The sequence below is a fragment of the Penicillium diatomitis genome (genome assembly GCF_028827545.1).
Source record: "Penicillium diatomitis strain IBT 30728 chromosome Unknown utg000014l_segment0_segment0, whole genome shotgun sequence".
NCBI classification, from domain to species: Eukaryota; Fungi; Ascomycota; class Eurotiomycetes; order Eurotiales; family Aspergillaceae; genus Penicillium; species Penicillium diatomitis.
The window spans coordinates 5,840-23,268 of NW_026623186.1; the positions used below are offsets into that span (position 1 = coordinate 5,840).

Here is a 17,429-nt window from a genome sequence, read left to right on the forward strand (position 1 = left end):
ACTCTCGATTAGCAGTGATACCTTCAAATCTTGAGCATGGGTCTATCAATATACAAGCATTGAACAGTGAACACACTTTCCAGTCAGCTAGCATTACAGATACACGCAGCTGACCAATGGAAGGTTTGACGATCGATGCGAGAAGGTACTTGTTGGAAGCTATTGGAAGCTTGTTAGTAGGTGAGTATGCACCCGGACCGTCCGACCAGATAGATTACTAATGGAGTGTGCTTTCCATAAGCTGGCCCGCTGGCACATGCAATGTTGAAGCAAATGTCTCTAGAACAGATCATTGGTCTGGTAAACGTACCAGAAAGGGGAAGCGCGGAAGCTCGCCGAGTTCGCCGAGCTCGGTGCGGCTGAGATAAGCTGAGAATCACCTCAGCTAGCCCAGCGGTACAGGTCCAAATTAGCCTCTGACAGTCTCCACTTACACTTGGGCGTAGATCGGCAAGATCTGTAGACAACTGAACAGACAGTACAATTGACAGTCTCCTGCAAGTGTAGGCTGACTTCAAGATTGGCTAATCATGACCACGAGTTTCTCCGTGGTGCAAGATCCCGCCGACGCAATGTTTATAAAGCGACGCGAAGGCCGCACCACTTGGATGAGTATAGGCAATTATCCCCAGCTCTCATTCCTTCCATCCACCAGCAAGTGTCATTCTATTCCAGAAACGTTCCCTCAAAATGCCTGCAAGAATATTCATCACGGGTGCTGCTGGTTATGTCGGGGGACAAACCACTGGATTATTGATGTCTACTCATCCTGAGTACGAGGTGGTAGCATTGGTCAGGAACGAGGAACAAGCCCTCAAGGTCAAAGGTCGCTGGCCCGAGATCAACACGGTCATTGGAACCCTAGACGATCACGCCATCTTACGCCAGGAAAGTACTAAGGCTGCTGTGGTCTTGCGTAAGTGGATCGGAGTCTAACTTGCACGCACCGCAAATGCCTCAGCTCTAACAACTTGCAGAACTTGCTAGCTCAGACCACATCTCCTGCATCGAGCCTCTGATATCCGGACTCGCGACCAGTGGTGGCAAGATGGTCCACATATCCGGTACCGGTGTTCTCAATGATGCCTCGACTGGCTTCGGCAACCCTGCACCCAAGATCTTCGACGATGTCAAAGACATCGAGGAAATTACGTCCCTCGACCAGTCTGCGTTACACCGTAACGTCGATGATGCTGTCATCACGGGCGGCAAGCAGCACAACGTCCCGACTGCCATCATCTGTCCTCCACTCATCTACGGAATCGGAGAAGGGCCGGTCAAAAAACGCAGCATTCAAATCCCATTCTTGACCGAGGCCATACTCAAACGAGGCCGCGCATTTACTGTGGGCGACGGGAAGAACGTCTGGGACCGTACGTCATTCATTATTTTTCACGTGCCGTTCTCTTGATCAGGCAAAGCTAACGGACAGGGCCAAATAGACATCCACGTCAGTGATGTTGCAAAGGCGTGTGTTTTCCTCGTTGAAGAAGCACTCAAACCCCAGGGATCGGCGCAGTGGGGGCCCACAGGCTACTACTTCGTAGAATCCGGCGAGTTCGCGTGGCGGGAAGTGTCTGAGGCGATTGCGCAGCTTGTGAAGGAAGAAGGGAAGCTCGAGGCGGCAGATGTCGATCCTCTTTCGGTCGACGAAGCCCTCAAATTCCACCCCTGGGCGCCTGTCCTGTGGGGAGGCAACTGTCGAAGTAGAGCGAGCCGACTGCGCTCAATGGGGTGGAAACCCGAGGGCCCAACCCTCTGGGAAGCTCTTCCTGCGATGGTGAAGGCTGAGATCGCCGCTTTGAAGCCTTGAACTCGTCCCCTTGGTCCGTATTGATAGTTTTAGATGATTTACCATGACAGTTATTGATCCAAGAGAATGGAATTTCTCCCAACGTCACATCACTAGTGTTGTTTGTGTTGAGAAAAAGACTGGTAGTGACATGTGTCTATCGTAATCAAGGTCCTTCCATTTCGTAGAGTTCAGACGATTTCCTTGAATGCACCCATAGAGGCTCAGGGACGGGAAAGGCCCTGTCCAGTCCCGGGGAAAGCGGAGGCCGCAGAAGGTCGTTCACAATAACGCTGACTCTGGTCTTGTGCTCAACCTATTTTTCACGCTAGGTCTCCGTAACGGATGCGGTGTCTGCCTGCCACAAGTTGTTTTTGCAGGTTAAACTTCCTAGAACTTTCGAGAAGCTGATTCAAAATAGCATGGTTCACAACCCCCGTTCGGCGCGGAAGAAACCATCGATCACTCGCTTAAGACGAAGGCGTTTCGCAATGTCCTTTGGTACCTCATCTACCGTACCCAGAATAATGACCCTACCTTATTATAGTCATGACCAATGAATAGAAGTAGACCTCGTGCACATGGGAAAATGTCTTGTTTGCTGTCCCAGCCACTCCATGATCATGGCCACCGAGCCAATCTTCACTTCCCCATTTAGTGATGCGCTGCAATTTTTCGAGTATCTAGCATGATAATCGTGATGTTGAATCCCGTGTGATTCATGCCCCGTCCTACGAGGATGTACCTTTTTGTCCTCAGGCGCGGGTCGCGAATCAAGCCACGTCATGGGAGCGCGGCAAACGGGAATACGTACACTCAACGGCTCGCTGTGCGCATCTGGTGCATGGTAGCCCTTTGTCGCAACGGACTCTTCTCCTACTACACATGTCGCACGGTCTCGGTCGAATGGAGAATAAGTGCTTCCCGCGGGTCTCGAGTTGTGCTGCGCTTTCTGGCGAACAACTGAGGCTACCAGCGACACAGGCCTGACACGGTCTTTGACTATCACACCTGATCTTGCGACTTTGGCACCGCATGCATGGAGGTGAGGTATCAGTGACAGGCGATGAAAGATCGTCATCGCATTTTGGAGCCTCTGAGACTGACTCTATGACTGCACGTGCCTCCCCCCAAACTTCCTTACCTCCCAAATCACATGTACCGTCTAACCAAAGGATTGATCTCAGACCTGCCTTGAGATCGCTCCAGTGGGCGACGCCGGATTGATGAATCAACTTCGACAAAGTAGCTGTCAAGAATGGCCGCTCAGACTTCCCCTTTGCCGCAATTGCGCCCATGGTTGTGGCCCAAAGAAGAAGAGAACCAATTCGCGGTTGTAAAATGAGGACTTCCAAAAGGCGAATCTCTTGAATCTTGCGCTTGAGCTGCTTTACGAGGCTACCAAACGGTGCCCCGACTCCAGATAGAGGGAACGTCACGCCGATGCTGTAGATAATGGCAGCAATACGGCATATTTCAGAAAGAACGTTTTCTGGCTCGCCACCAGTGATGACTGGAATAGACATCAAATTATACTGAGCGAGGTTGCGTCGATCGCACATGATCTGCGCTGTCAGACCCGGCGCACTTCCCCTGATATACCTCTCCACAGCTGTTGAGTAATCGACCAATTCCATCATCACTGCGCTGACCAGCGGGTGGACTCTGGCCGCATGGAGGATCATCATACACGTTGATTCACATCGTGGTTCTTGTGTGACCGGTGTATTGAAGTTTTGCACATCAGGTGCGGACAGTGGATAGAATGGAAGGGGCGGGGTTGACAGGAGCAAAGTCGAATTGACGAGGACTCGGCTGTTTGATGGTCACAAGGACAGCTCTGGCATAAGGTATACGGTCGGCAAATACTCACAAGAAAGCCGCTGCTGCAAGGCCCGGTGTCTCGATCCTGGCAAGACCCCCGCGCATATTAATAAGTTTGCACAACCCTTCCTGATGGCCAAGATTTGGCTCACGGGCACTGTGAACGCTCAACCACTGAAGATCTTGTAGATGCGCCTGGAAGGGCGGTTCTTCCAACCAGCCGTCAGAGCTTATCAAAAACGGGCTTTCGACTGTCATCAGAATGGCCAGTATAGTGGCATCCGTCAAGGCGCGTCCTGGAGTCAGTAGAGCGAGGTTGATTGCACCGATGGCCTCTTTGTAACAGGCTTCGATGACTGGCTTCATGAGCTCAGTTGCTGGCAGCGATTTGCCGCCCGCAAGCAGGTCATTTATTCTCTTGTGCGAGAGAGAGGAAAAGAGAAGTGCCGGGAATAGCGCGTTGTCACACAGTGACATGGGTAGCCAGACCTGGATGTAAGGATTCACGTAATTTTTGACAGGCAGCACAAGTGGTGCCATAGTCGAGTGGCCTTGTCAGTTACACTTCAGCATGCGATGAATCCCTTAGGTACAGCAAAAATGTCGAAACTCACGGTAGATCAGGGCATATTGAACTATCTGGGGCGCCATCGTGGTGGGGTACGTGCCTGCATGCGAGAATAGATCCGTCTCACGGAACAGGAGGTCGATGGATCCTGAATCAGTGGTTGAGTTAATTTGGAGGTCCTTAGGAAGCAGCAGAAATATTTGGATTTGGGAGAGAAATGTGTTTACCTATGATATACTCCTCATTCGCACATTCTGTATCATAATCAGAGATAACTTCGGAAGGCTCTTTCATCCTGTCGTCCTGCAGGTGAGAATCGCTATTGCCATTAGCAAATCTCGTGACGCTATTCTCGTGGCGCTTATCCATACAAACCTCGAGGAACCTATGCTAAGGATAGATAGAGAGAGGGCCTTCATGCACTCAAAATTATAAGAAATCTTAGCTTACGCTATGAGAAGTACGAAGGACTTTTCCTAACTTTTTTCATCACGCGGGATGGCTCGAACTAACGCTTGGTAATCATAGGGCGCTTCGAGGCTAAGAATGTATAAAATATTATTTAAAATACTAGTATATAGTTAAATGAGTATTATAAGCCGCTGCGGGAGTGTGTACCAATAAATATATTGCTTCGTCGCGATCGGCCGTGATTGATTAATTCCCCGACTTGGTGATAATAGCTCACCAGTCTATCTCTTATTGTTAAGTTAGGGTGCTCGGTCAAATCGCTGTTTGGATACTAGTGCGTCCTTTAACTAGTCGAAGTTTATGATCCTTCCACTCCTAGTTACCGCTATCATCCAGCATGCTTAATAAGATGATACGCGGATATTTGCTGTCGTGGCAGTGTCTAACAAAGATAATTGTTTTGTCTATGATCAATCCAGCTTGTTTCTTCGTTTACAAAAGTTATCTACCATCGTGGAAGGCTTTGTCAAAATTCACTGCTTTGATCATTTGCGGTATTCTCGCACCTCCTCGTATTAAGGCGAGTGCGTTTAAGTCGTTCCCCACGAGGCCAACCTCTGTTCACCTGATGAGGTCGTGATTGTACTGGACTGGAATTTCCTTCCCGTTCCCTAAGCATGAGCGGGCGGATCTTTCCTAGAACATCATTTTCCTCTTCCGCTGAGAACATCAGACGACGTAACGTACTCGGGGAAGGAATGTTTTCAGAGTCTATGTTTTCCAGATCTGAGAGCGATTGAGTGAGGATGGATTGAGCGAATGGGGGTAATGGTTGATCTTTGCGCTTAAAGAGAGGTGTATGAGCTCTAGGCGTGGGAATTGTCTGTTCGTTATCGGTTTGCCAATCATTAATTGCAGAGTTCATGGTGTTGCGTGATTCGGATTGTACGGCGTTGATAATGGAATTCATGATGCTTCAGCAAGCGGAAAAACTGGCATAGGCCGTGAAATCACTCGTGGTGCTTCAATGTAAAAGAAACCTCCCTTTCACGGTGTCTTATATCTCGTATTTCGAATCATTCTAAAGTCATTGGGTGACGACTATGGCCTAATTCTTTGCTTTTTGTGTATATAGTCCATTTTATTCGGAGCGTCCTCGCTGGGACACTTTTTCTAAGACTGTAACTTACAATGAGTGAGATCAACGATTAGGCAATTCGTAGGTTTATGGTGACATGGATTGTAGTATTTGATGATATAGCACGTATGCGTACAATGATTCGTTCTAGGCGACGGATCTCGTAGAACCAGTCTTGTTGACAAAAGTCAAACACGGCAGATTTGTTAACTCTCGTACTATTCCTCTCTAACTCACAAATACCGTTATCTAGGCAGCCCTATAGTGTCGGCCAAGAACGCTAATCCGAAATTATACCGAATTAGAGCCAGTTTTGTGATGCAAGACAAAAGTACTGAGTACCTCAAAACCCATTTACCCCATGCTGAGCCCGTTACCTCCGTCCTAGACCTATTCCCTCTATACTAAACCTATTCCCCTATCCTGAACCCGTTTCTACTATCCTGAAATCATTTTACCGTCCCGTACCTATTTCCCCTACCCTAAACGTAATTCCCCTGTCCTGAGCTCGTTTTCTCCGTCTTAGACCCATTCCCCCTATCCTATTTCTATTCACCCGTCCTAAACCTGTCTGGTTGTAATGGTTGTGTTGAGCTCCACGGAGGTACTGATTAGTATAAACAACGAGCTATTCTTATGGACGCTAGGGTACGAAAACCTGTTATGGAATCAGTTGGTTAGTGTCGAGAACGAGCTGCGGTTCGCCCTGGAATCTGTGAAAAGAGCGCGTTATAAGCAGGAAGGGTAAGTTAGTATTATTTTCTGAAGTGGCGCTGCTGATACTCTTAATAGGAGTCCAGTTAATAAGGGAAAGAATAAGAGGAAAAAGAAGCCTATATAACAATCCCTTAATAGCACAGCAGACGCAATCAGAAGAAGCGGTTCAATTTTGGCGAACTGGTTGAATTCAGGGAAGCATCCGTGGCTTCAATCGCAATTGCAAAGCATACTCTCGAAGTTTCCTAAAGCAATCGTCGAAGATGGCGTCAAGCTGAAACTAATGTCTGGCCGCGAGTGGAATTAAAGTAGAAAAGAGATAATGCTTTGGCTTGTCTATAAGTATGCCAGCCTGGCATATGTACTGCTCGTTCTTTGCGCGTTGCCTATAAAGGACCTTGATCTTTATACGTTAGAGGAAACCACGTCTATTGTTGAATACGTGATCCAGAACCGGGATATGCTTTCCTGTGAAGCCCTTAAAATAGAGGCTGGAAAGCTCATCCAGAGTGAGAATATATGCTCCACCGCTACGAGTGTATTGGCGTATCGTGGCTAACCATCACCACTGCCTAGTGTCAGGAAATGCTGGGAACCGAGATGACCTCTACGAACACGTCGCTGGTAGATCCTCTAGCTCTCATGGAACCGGTCCTGCCGATATAAGTTTAGTAGACCGAGTTGACGAAGAAAACGAACATCAAGAGATTGGTTAGGCTCAACACCCTAGCAAGCTCCATTTTTACTGATTCTAATACCGCTGACGACCCTTAGGAACTTAATAAGTCGTACGGAAACGGAAAAGGGGAATTTCTTTCCTAGAATCAGGGGACGGGTCCGATAGTAGCTCTTACGGGGAGGTCATAACAACATCGCTCGACTCTCCCTTGGGACCGACTCCGATCCCATTCGCTTTACCAGGGCTATCCTCAGATTCTGTTGAGTTACTTTCCCTTATTGTCTTACTTGGTGATCATATGATTCCCGAATTGCTTTTCCTGCGATTTCGAGCAGAACAGAAACGGTGGATAAGCCATGGAGAGATCGGCATCTTTAGTCCTTCTGCTGCTGGTTTTGATCCCGTCCTTCAAAGGATTCTTTCACCTTCTCGCTTTACCGTATTGATCAACGAATTGTCTTCCTGTGTCAGACAGGACAAATCTCGGGGTACCGCAAACGATGTGTACTACACCGTTATATCTTGTTTGAAGGGGCAATCTCTAAATTATATAGATAATGACCACAGACGTAAAATCCTCGCTATCAAGCTCATCTGTTTTGTTTTCCCACGCGAAAGATTATGGGAACCACGGTAAGTGCTCGATTCTAATCTTGCTTTTGCGGCTTTAATGGGTTACTTATTGCGTTAACTTAGATTTCTGTCTGATGTCAAGACTCTAATACCCTGCCTTGAGTACACACTGGCTTAGGTCAGAGACCTAGAACTACCCGTGGATATTAAAGAGGAGGCCCTTTAGTGTATACTTGTGAAAGCGGGGCTTGAGGCGGGTTGCTATCAAGAAGAACTTGCGATGGCTTAACGATTATTTGAAGATAACAATCGACTACCGCAATATCTAGGAGCCGTAATAGCTCACCGACGAAGTGTATTAGCACGCCTGAATGGAGACTATACCGCTTCATGCACTTTTATCGACAATCATTTGTCGAATTCGATATGGACTCACTACGTCGATAGAAGACTCCACGCATGGCACCTTTATTTATTCGCCTCTCGACTGAAAGTCATTAATCTGATGGAGAAATTTGACGATGCTTACAGAATGATAGTAAGCTGGAGAATGCCAGAGGCCATATCTCTGATGGAACTCCGAGTGCATATTGACCTTTCACTTGTGGTTTCTGATATTCAGAAGTCCTTGGGGGAACTGGAGCTATTAAAATCTTATCTTGAGGACTGCTACCGCCATCCTGGTCTGCTTTGTAATGATCCAAAAAAATATCAAATCATCTGCGCACTTGTGGATGTCCGTTGTGCGTTGGGGGAGATCGACGAAGCAGAAAGTCTGGTCAAAGTAGAAACTGGGAACCTGCGCTCGACAGATGGATTATCTAAGGCCCGGAGACGTCTTTTGGTATTATCACTGGATGTGAATATTGTAAGGATTTCGCAACTAAGCCTCGCGGAAGCTCGGTCGAAAATCTCCGACTTGACCAGATTCTTTAATGAATCCCCGAGCTTAGATATTAGCGATCAGCTGCTCTATGTCCGCACACTTACCGCGTTAGCCCGTATTTATTATATGCAGTCATCATTCGAGTAAGCTATTGCTGAATGGGAGAAGGTGAAAACTTTGGCCTAATAATATTCTGCCTTTCGCGAAAAAGGGTTTACTTTTGCTTTTAGCGAGCTTTCCATCGGTTATGCCTAGCTTCAGATTGCCCTTCGGTTAATCGGGCACGCGGACTCTATTTTTAAGGGGGAGAAAGATAATTACTGGATACTAATAATCGTAATAAACTGGCTTCCGGGAAGTGAGGTCGGACATAATAGCTTATATTTAGTCTAGGTAGGGATGTTTTAGGGAGCCGGTGAGATAGACTTGGTATCATAATCGCAAATCCAGAATGTTTTCTTTAATAATTTTTCTGGGAATCTTTAATTCTAGTCAAAATATCATTGGAATAATACCTCTCTTCCTAGATTGTGGGAGGCGCGCAGAATATTGCTAAGCTGAATCTTTCTGCTGTGTAGGTGCGCGGACTCGATGTACGCAAGCGCGAGCCGTAGCCTTCCCAAAGAAACATTACACCCGGGTTCCCATAAAATCACAACTTCACCAGGAACTGCGGGAACAGGGATCGAAGATTATTCTATCCTATTCCCTTGCTATCCGACTTGTCTGTAGATTGGAGATGAGCGATTTCTAAGCCGTCACATTCCGCATCATCCAAGCCAATATCCTTAATGTGCCACCATCCATATACGGAGGACTATAATCGCCCTCGCTAGACGTCATATCTTGGCAAATGGGATAATACAGCTCTATCGACTTATATCCGAGGTGTTCTGTGCCTGTCAAAGTGATATACGGGCTGGGAATTTGATTCGGCAAAGTGTCGAAGAGGGGCCTCCGCAAAAGCGTCGATTCTTGCGTCGAAGCCTAGCTTAGCTAGCCGCAATCAGGCACGTACACATAAATTAGTTACAACTATCATCTAGCAAAATCACAGCACTATTCCTCGACCTAAACTACGGAATGGTACCCGTTCAAGTAGCTCGGTCATGAATGACTCTGAATATATATACCCCGAGTACATTTCGAAGTCATTCAGATCTCAGAATCAACCCGAGTAAGTAATTGCCTAGGTATTCCTGCGTTAGGAAGTAGTGACTCGAAGAAAATACCGTAGAAACTCACGACCACCAGAAGAGGTTTAAGAGGCCATAAATTCTAGATGAAGGCCTGGAAATGTGACGGACGTGATTTCCGGAACAAATCACTTCCCCTGTATTTACATGGCATATGATTCTGCCACTCATCACAGTCCCTAGCTTAGATAGAATCTCTGCCCTATAGTAATCTTTCTCCTTATCCCTCTTATACATCGATACTGCTGCCCCTACCGTAGCCGTATCTCATTACCTTGAACATGTAATGACACGGTAGGCTTTTAATAAATAATAAAATAGTAGTCAGAAATAAGGCTATGAATTTCGACTATATGGAATGGGTTCATGATATAAGAGTGAGACTTTTGCCTATAATGCCGAGTCTACTTCGATTTAAGCAATCAAACATCTTCGAGAGATATGATGACGTCCATATTGTCCGGAAACCGCAAAATTTGAATAGTAACGACTACCTTTCTTAGGCTGATAATAGAAATTTGAAGCTATGAGGGGTTAGTAGCGTACGGTGGATATAAGGATTGAATACTCACTGTCATTATTTAACTTTGTAAGTTGGTTTATACGGAGTTAAGGACTGCTAAGCATAGCAGGACAAGAAATAACCATACCGAGACAACGGATGCTATCTATAAGGAGCGCCGGTGCTTACCATTTATAAGGCTAGGATAAGGCTATAGTGATGTTAACCCCGTTTTGTGTATATACAAAGGTCTCCTGCAAATAAACCAAGCTCTAATGATCTAGTAATAGATGAAGCTCATTTCAGCTAATGTAAAGATCATGAATAGAGAAAATGGGATTTTGCGGTGCCCCTATATCTTTTATTTCAGTAGTTAAACCTCTGTGTGTAGACCATTGAGTCTGATCTGACTATATAATGAATTGATAGTGGCAAGATAAGAACTGTTCTAAAGAAGCACGAAGCAAATAAAGAGTGGACCAGAAGACTTTACACAGTTGATATGCTTAGGTACTGCAAATAGTTATTACCATGCCTCATATTCCATATCTCACAAAGCTTACCTCTTTAAGAATGAGTAAAAGCAGCACGCTACAGATTATCGGCTATAAAATCTGCCTTGACATGCCTGTTGAAGTATTAGAATGATTGGAAGACATCGAGTAGAACAGATTTGCTTACTGCTGATCAGCGTCGTTTGTGGAATTACAAGCATGATGGAAACCAATGACCCATAGAGAATAAAAACCCTGATGATCAACTGGGTATAAATGAGTAGCTCTTTCAATCTCTGTGTCCTGATAGACGTGACCCAGAAAACAAGGGCCGATCCACAATAGAATAATGCGATTGCGGATGTAGTCAATAGGAACACATCATCGGAATTCATTCTTTCTTCGAATGTGTAATGTCTTAATTGGATGCCGTGGGTGTGCTTGATTTTAATTTGGGTTGAGTTGAAACGATCCTTTGGACTTATGACCCTTAAATATGACACTCTGAGCTCACGAAATACGTAGCAGAAGCTATTTTCTCGATAGGCTCCAAGAAAAGTAAGACTTAGTAATGTCTCCTCAATTTTAAGGGGGATTATATTCGGGAACATGGGAGGGCACAAGTTTGACGGTCTCTTTCTTTATGTAGGTTTGTATACTTTCGATGAATATATAAACCGTGCATTTTTATTTTATCATTTTTCTTCTAAATCCGTGACTATTGTGGGTCATTGGTCAAAACTACGGCGCTATATTGGCACTGAACAAATATCGGTCTTCTCAGCTCTATGTACTTCATTTAGTGTAATTGGCGGACCGGGGTTGCGTCTCCACTAGCGAAACAAGTTAATGGGGTCATTTACCAACACTTTCCCCTTAAAGGAGATAGCTAAAGTGGGCCCGATTGGCTTGCCTAGTAAGGTGCTAGGCTGATCGCATATAGTTTATACTTGGCTTACCTGTTATGATATAGAAATTATATTTGATTCTACCCCTTTTGAAATGGCTCGACTACTCGTATAGCCGTTCCTATTATTAGCACGCACCTAGCTATATAATGATCTCACATGACATATGAAATGACAGCTCAAAAGGTGCGTGTAACAATCTGAGGATTCCTAGTTCTATACTCAAGCTGGCGGCCCCTCTGTGAGCGTAGATAGTCAGATAGCTATATAATTTACAGTCTAGTAGGATAAGTGGACCCCTCACTCTAAATACTGTTTTCTAGGGTACAATTCATGAACGCCCATATATACTGGAGTATTTTCTACGCTTCTTTAGACGTTCTCACACGTTCGGGTGATAGTTGGAGCTCAATTTTTCATCTTTTTGGGGCTGACCTCTCGTCACTCAGCAGCAGGGATCTTAGGCCTTGACCAATCCCTGGTTGAGATGCGAATTATTTTCATTGGTAGAGTTGTGCGTAGTGGAATTGAGATACAATCAACTGTTGGGCTGCTTCATGTACGGATTCATTCCTTTCTTTCATAGCCACATCGAGTTCAGGAACGTGTTGGGCAGTCCCGGTAACTATTGAGTGATCGGAACGAAAAGAGATGGATTCTTCTAAGGATGTGAGCTACTTCGAGTGGCGATAGCTACTCGATGGGGTAACGTACATCTAGCAGTGTATCACGAGTGTGGGACGTGTGTGGGACGTGTGTGGGACGTGTGTGGGACGCAGTCCCGCGTCAATGCCCCCTACAAAAAATGCCATCGCCCTCGATCGGCATCCTAGATACTTAGAAGAATCTTGGTAAATGAAGTAGGAAGTAATGAAAGCAATGTAGAGCACGAGCTAGTAAGCATGAAACGTTGTCTAAGCAAATTGAATCAGTCCTTCCGCAAACTCGTCTCCGATTGAGTCGAAGATTTCCTCTTCCATCTTCACCTTCATATTCGCTCTCAGCGCTGCGGCGTGTGTATTATGGCGGTTGACAGCGAGTAATTCGCGTACGTCAACGACTGCAGGGATTCGAACGCCTTGTGTGATTGCGATCAGAGGGAATTGATTCTGGATAACGATCAGGTCGGCGAGGGCTGCTGCGCGCCATGAGATCTTGTTATCTTTCAGTGCTCTGTGTATTGCTCTGACTGCTCTTTCTGTAGCCATTCGTAGCTTTTGATATATTCGGTCCAGTCTATCGTCGGCAGGTACGCCCATTCGATGATCCGAGAAGAACGGCAGCCTGGCCATTATAAAAGCTGTTTATTCTCCCGGGGAGACTCACAGATAAAAGTTTTCATCCATCTCAGTCGGTCTCGGGGTATTTGTCTCTACAGTGACCACATCTACTTCCAGACCCAGTACATTACCTCGGTCTTAATAGAAAGATGTATGACTCCCCCTTTCGGCCATCTTGCAAGTCTAATTTTACACAGATACCTACCAAACTCCCCAGTATGGCATCAAACAAGGACAGCAAAGGCAAAGCCCGTGAGGAGACCAGCTTCCAGCTTGGTTTTTCAGCATCGAACGCAGGACCCCTCCAGGAGCAGGGCAAGGCTTCTGGGGAACGCTGCGGCAAATCCTACGGTCCAGAATCGTTTAAAATTCCCAATGCGGCCGAGGAAACTCGGCTCACCGAGGCCGCGAAAGTTTCCGCCGAGAAGCGCCAGCACGTCACCGAGAAGATCTCCAAGGAATATAGGAAGAGTTGAGGGAGGGTAGAAGTGGAAGTAGACATTTGTCTTCATCTGGGGCTAGTCCGTTATTGAAAGCATTATCCAAGCATGAGTGCTTTCCAGACTATGTTTGCGTCATTCATCGGGAGCGAACGAACTGCATGACAAGTGGATAACGTGTATCCCGTCCAGACTTAATAAGAAATTAATTGCTCTTCTTACCACGCAACATGTGTATACAATTAACAGCCCTTGGCTCTGCTTGGAAGGATCTAAGCCCGGAACAAGTGTGCAGCTGCACGCATTAGTACTCTGGAGGCCGTTTTGTAGATATTACGATAAGTCAACACCACTTCCCACTGATCCAAATCCCACCGCCTATTGAATGAGCAAAAGCAGCATATTGTCAGTTTCCAGTTGTATCGGCCCGTGCCGTACACTAGCGTACACAGTTCCGGCCTGTCACACATGAGTCACGCCCTAGACACTTGTCGAAGTGAAACGGGCGACAACTCGCGCGCGGCTTCCCGACAGTTCTTGGAGCAAGCCCCAACAAACGGCGAAGAATTGTTTTTTAACAGCTGTCAGAACCAGCTAAAAGCGTACGAGCTAGTAAACATGGTGGCGAATGAGGACTACCGGAATCATCTGAAATATTCGATTGATTGATTGATTAGAAAGGGAAATCTATGAGCGAATATGGAAAAGGTGCAAGCTGAGCTGTCCCCAGGTGATATAATTTGGGCCAATTCCATGCCAATGTAATAAAAACCTCCACTTTTCTCGACAACAGCCTATAAGATACAAAATTTCCGAGAAAGCTGGTGCAAACTAACCGCGCATGTGACGAGTTCTGTCTCATGCAGGTCCATCACATTCATAGCACCATCAGTAGGTTGTATTGAGCAGGATTGCTTAGATTGACCAAAGGGTACACACCAGGCCTGAGGCCTTGTAGGCACTCGGCGACCTACTGCTTTGGAGAATCTGGCGATGATGGAAATTCAGAAAAAAAAGTAAATTATGATTGTCCTCGAACGTGATGTCTGTCACATGGATGACACGGCGTCCGAGCGCGGAACCCTGTCAGTATAGCGTGCATAATACCAACTCTGCGGCACATATCCAGAGCGAGCTACCAACCATTAGCTGGAGGTAGCCATATCTGCAACAGAAGGAAACGAGGCTCCATAGATGGAAGTGGCGGTTAATGCATTAGCGTGATCCTGCGATATGAAAGCATGCTGCGCTCAATGTGACAAAGTACGATTGGTGCAAAACGCATGACCCACTTCGTTGACTGGCGGCTGTGTCGCTGAAATTCGAAAGCTCTAGACCATTGCACATGTAATTGGTATTCAGCCCACCGGTTCCAAGTCTATCATTGGTCAGAGACCGTGTCAAACACTCTGGCCCGTTTCATACCTCAATATTGAGGTATTTAAACGTTGCACTTCCGCCTACATCCGCCCACGTCTGCCCATACCTGCTCATATCTGCCCGTGTGCCCAAATATGATCACCAGCCATGAAATCCACCGCTAATCACCGCATAATCTCTTTGCTTGAAGCGGAGAGAAAGAAGTTTGATGGCGAATATTACACCCCGCATCCTCGTCTAATGCAGCGATGCAAAGCTGCTTGTCGACTAATGAAAAGTGACCTCTCCAACCAGCCAAGGCAGACTCGTGAACGGAATTCCAACGCACAAGATAACTTGGCCGCGATTTTGAAGAAGAGTGCAGATATTTTTGTTCTTCGCTCTTTAACTTCAACATTGACTCAGATTGGCTCCAAGCGCGAATATGGACTCGTCCCAGTACTCTTCAAATGGTGGACTGGCGTCCAACATCCGGAGAGTCTTAGCAATGTATCGCGCCAAATCTGCGCGGAGTTTGGCTTGCAATATCCAGACGACGCAAATATCTCAAAGACGACTTGCAAGGATGCCAGAATTCCCGAAATCCCTACCGGTGATGGACAGGACTTGGCTACAACTGGAATAGATTCTAACGACGACAATTTGTTTCATGAAGCCGGAAATCCGGATGATTTGTCAAGGGATGGCTTTCCAACTCCTCGCCACACGTTTGATATGACAAGCTTCCTTGGATCTGAATATGGAAATCAAGCAACAGCGGATCAATATAATACTCAGTTGAGCCAGCGAAGCGAGAATCCCCTGCAAGGAGTCAGTCCAAGAAGTATACACGGTATGATATTACCACTGTGTCATGAAGTATGACTAACCGCTACGCAGATATGAATCAACTACCTCGCCCAGAAAACCAGCCTTTGCAATCAGTGCTTCCTTTCCAGAAATCCGAGCTGCTTGAGTATCTTGCTTCTTCAGAAAATCCTTGGGGAAGAGGCATACTTTCAAGCGTTCTTCCTTCTGCTCGTCAGGACCTAAGATTGCTTATGCCTTGGAGTGGTACACCACTACCTTGCCTGGAAATCAAACTGGAAGTGCCAATTGAGTTCACTGAAGCATTTATGAAATTCCGACAATCTAGACTTGGCGTCGGAAATATCGAACAGAAGGCTGCCCATAAAAACGACAACTCTGGCCCTGCTTTAATATAATGAGCCACCATCCAGTTCCACGATCTGGACCTGTCATCACAATGTCCAATTCATGTCCATGAACATACACAGCACCCACTCCACCGTCTATCTGAACAAGAAGAGCACACGCCGTGTTCCAATCAACCGAATCCAAATCATGGACCTCGAAATTTGTTGGAGACACAGTCACGTCTTCGCCCGTCAACTCTTTTACTTTGGCCTTAAGGAGCCCGTCATCGCGCGCAATATCATCCACTCGAACTTTTTGATCCTTTGTTGTTTTGCTCGTTGCGTCCGATTCTCCGGCCATGGCCGCAGTAGACGGGTTTGTGAAAAGGGCGCAGAGTGCGGACGGCGAAGTGGTCATATGCTCCCGTTCGATATAGGTGGTCCTCCCGCGCCTTTTCCGTCTTCTTTTTGGGACGCAGTGTTATCAAAGGAGGGAGTTGCGGTCGTGTCGAATAATTGAGCCCCTGTGTTACGGAGTTTAGTAGCTCTTAAGAAACCCAAGTTTGCTTGACATGGTACGGGGACATTAGTCTCACTAGTGATGCCTTAAAGTTCCGCTGATTGACGGCAGAGTTTGCGACTCTGCAAAATTGTCTATTATACCTCAGATCTCGTTTGCAAAGTTTTCCAAGCCGAGCATCAAGACATCTTCAAACGACGGGAAGATAATTTGATGAAGGGACTGTTTGGGACGAGAGATAGTCGTAGTATTCAATATGGTGTTGGGCATTCATGCATCATTTTTCAAACCAGGTAGGGTGTCGCAAACGTCTTCTGACAAGCGGGGGTCAGGAGGGGCAGGCAACGTGACATGGCCGGTTTAGCCCGTGAAGATGAGCACCACGGCTTCATATCACGTGATAATAGACAAATCATTAGTCACCCCTTCCTGGCAGCACCCAATTCCATTTACGGAAGATGGACGTGCCAAGACCCGAGTGACTTAGGCTAAGCCTAAAGCCCACCGTTGGGCTGCCCATCTCCGCCCGTGCCTGCTCATTTCTGCTCACCTAATATGCCTAATTCTGCCCATTCCACATCTCCACATTTGCCCATCTCTGCCCATTTTTGTACATCTCTGTCTGGCTCTGGCTATACCTGCCCATACCTGCTCAAGCTCCTAGAAGTTGTATTGCAGGCATCCCATACAGGCGCATACAGACAAAGCTTGATAGGCCTAGAACAAATGAAATGACAAAGGTATATGGTTCCGCCCCGTAGGCACCTGCAGATTGCCCAGGGCTGTTATCCAAGATCATGTTCCCCGACGTACGCCGGTAAGGGGATCCATGTCGTGCATCAAGCTCCTACATCCACTTCCACGCAGACTATCAGCGTGCCGTTTACTAAAGCTTTAAGGGGGCCAGAAGTTGCTAAGATATAAATATGACCAAACTTCTCGCATTCCTCAAATTCTTCGCCTGTATTCATCAGCAGCTCTTGGC

The 17,429-nt window shown here is 46.5% G+C and overlaps 6 protein-coding genes across 6 annotated transcripts; 3 read left to right on the top strand and 3 right to left on the bottom strand.

Moving 5' to 3' along the window:
- Window positions 1-690: 690 nt before the first annotated feature.
- N7539_008734 (nucleoside-diphosphate-sugar epimerase) lies at window positions 691-1,813 on the top strand (the record flags this gene model as incomplete). Its single annotated transcript, XM_056938329.1, has 3 exons — window positions 691-916; window positions 978-1,373; window positions 1,443-1,813. The coding sequence occupies 3 exons, from the start codon at window positions 691-693 to the stop codon at window positions 1,811-1,813; spliced, it is 993 nt and encodes a 330-aa protein (XP_056786337.1).
- Window positions 1,814-2,219: 406 nt separating this feature from the next.
- Window positions 2,220-4,603, bottom strand: N7539_008735 (uncharacterized protein; the record flags this gene model as incomplete). The annotated part of the gene is made up of 6 exons (XM_056938330.1): window positions 2,220-2,325; window positions 2,804-3,607; window positions 3,666-4,167; window positions 4,231-4,332; window positions 4,412-4,503; window positions 4,560-4,603. 6 exons carry the CDS (start codon window positions 4,601-4,603, stop codon window positions 2,220-2,222), a joined length of 1,650 nt encoding a protein of 549 aa, XP_056786338.1.
- A 7,999-nt stretch (window positions 4,604-12,602) lies between these two features.
- Window positions 12,603-12,980, bottom strand: N7539_008736 (uncharacterized protein; the record flags this gene model as incomplete). The annotated part of the gene is made up of 1 exon (XM_056938331.1): window positions 12,603-12,980. One exon carries the CDS (start codon window positions 12,978-12,980, stop codon window positions 12,603-12,605), a length of 378 nt encoding a protein of 125 aa, XP_056786339.1.
- A 206-nt stretch (window positions 12,981-13,186) lies between these two features.
- Window positions 13,187-13,444, top strand: N7539_008737 (uncharacterized protein; the record flags this gene model as incomplete). Its single annotated transcript, XM_056938332.1, has 1 exon — window positions 13,187-13,444. The coding sequence occupies one exon, from the start codon at window positions 13,187-13,189 to the stop codon at window positions 13,442-13,444; it is 258 nt and encodes an 85-aa protein (XP_056786340.1).
- Window positions 13,445-14,935: 1,491 nt separating this feature from the next.
- On the top strand, window positions 14,936-15,887 carry N7539_008738 (uncharacterized protein; the record flags this gene model as incomplete). Its single annotated transcript, XM_056938333.1, has 2 exons — window positions 14,936-15,620; window positions 15,814-15,887. The coding sequence occupies 2 exons, from the start codon at window positions 14,936-14,938 to the stop codon at window positions 15,885-15,887; spliced, it is 759 nt and encodes a 252-aa protein (XP_056786341.1).
- A 97-nt stretch (window positions 15,888-15,984) lies between these two features.
- Window positions 15,985-16,342, bottom strand: N7539_008739 (uncharacterized protein; the record flags this gene model as incomplete). Its single annotated transcript, XM_056938334.1, has 2 exons — window positions 15,985-16,017; window positions 16,073-16,342. 2 exons carry the CDS (start codon window positions 16,340-16,342, stop codon window positions 15,985-15,987), a joined length of 303 nt encoding a protein of 100 aa, XP_056786342.1.
- Window positions 16,343-17,429: the final 1,087 nt, after the last annotated feature.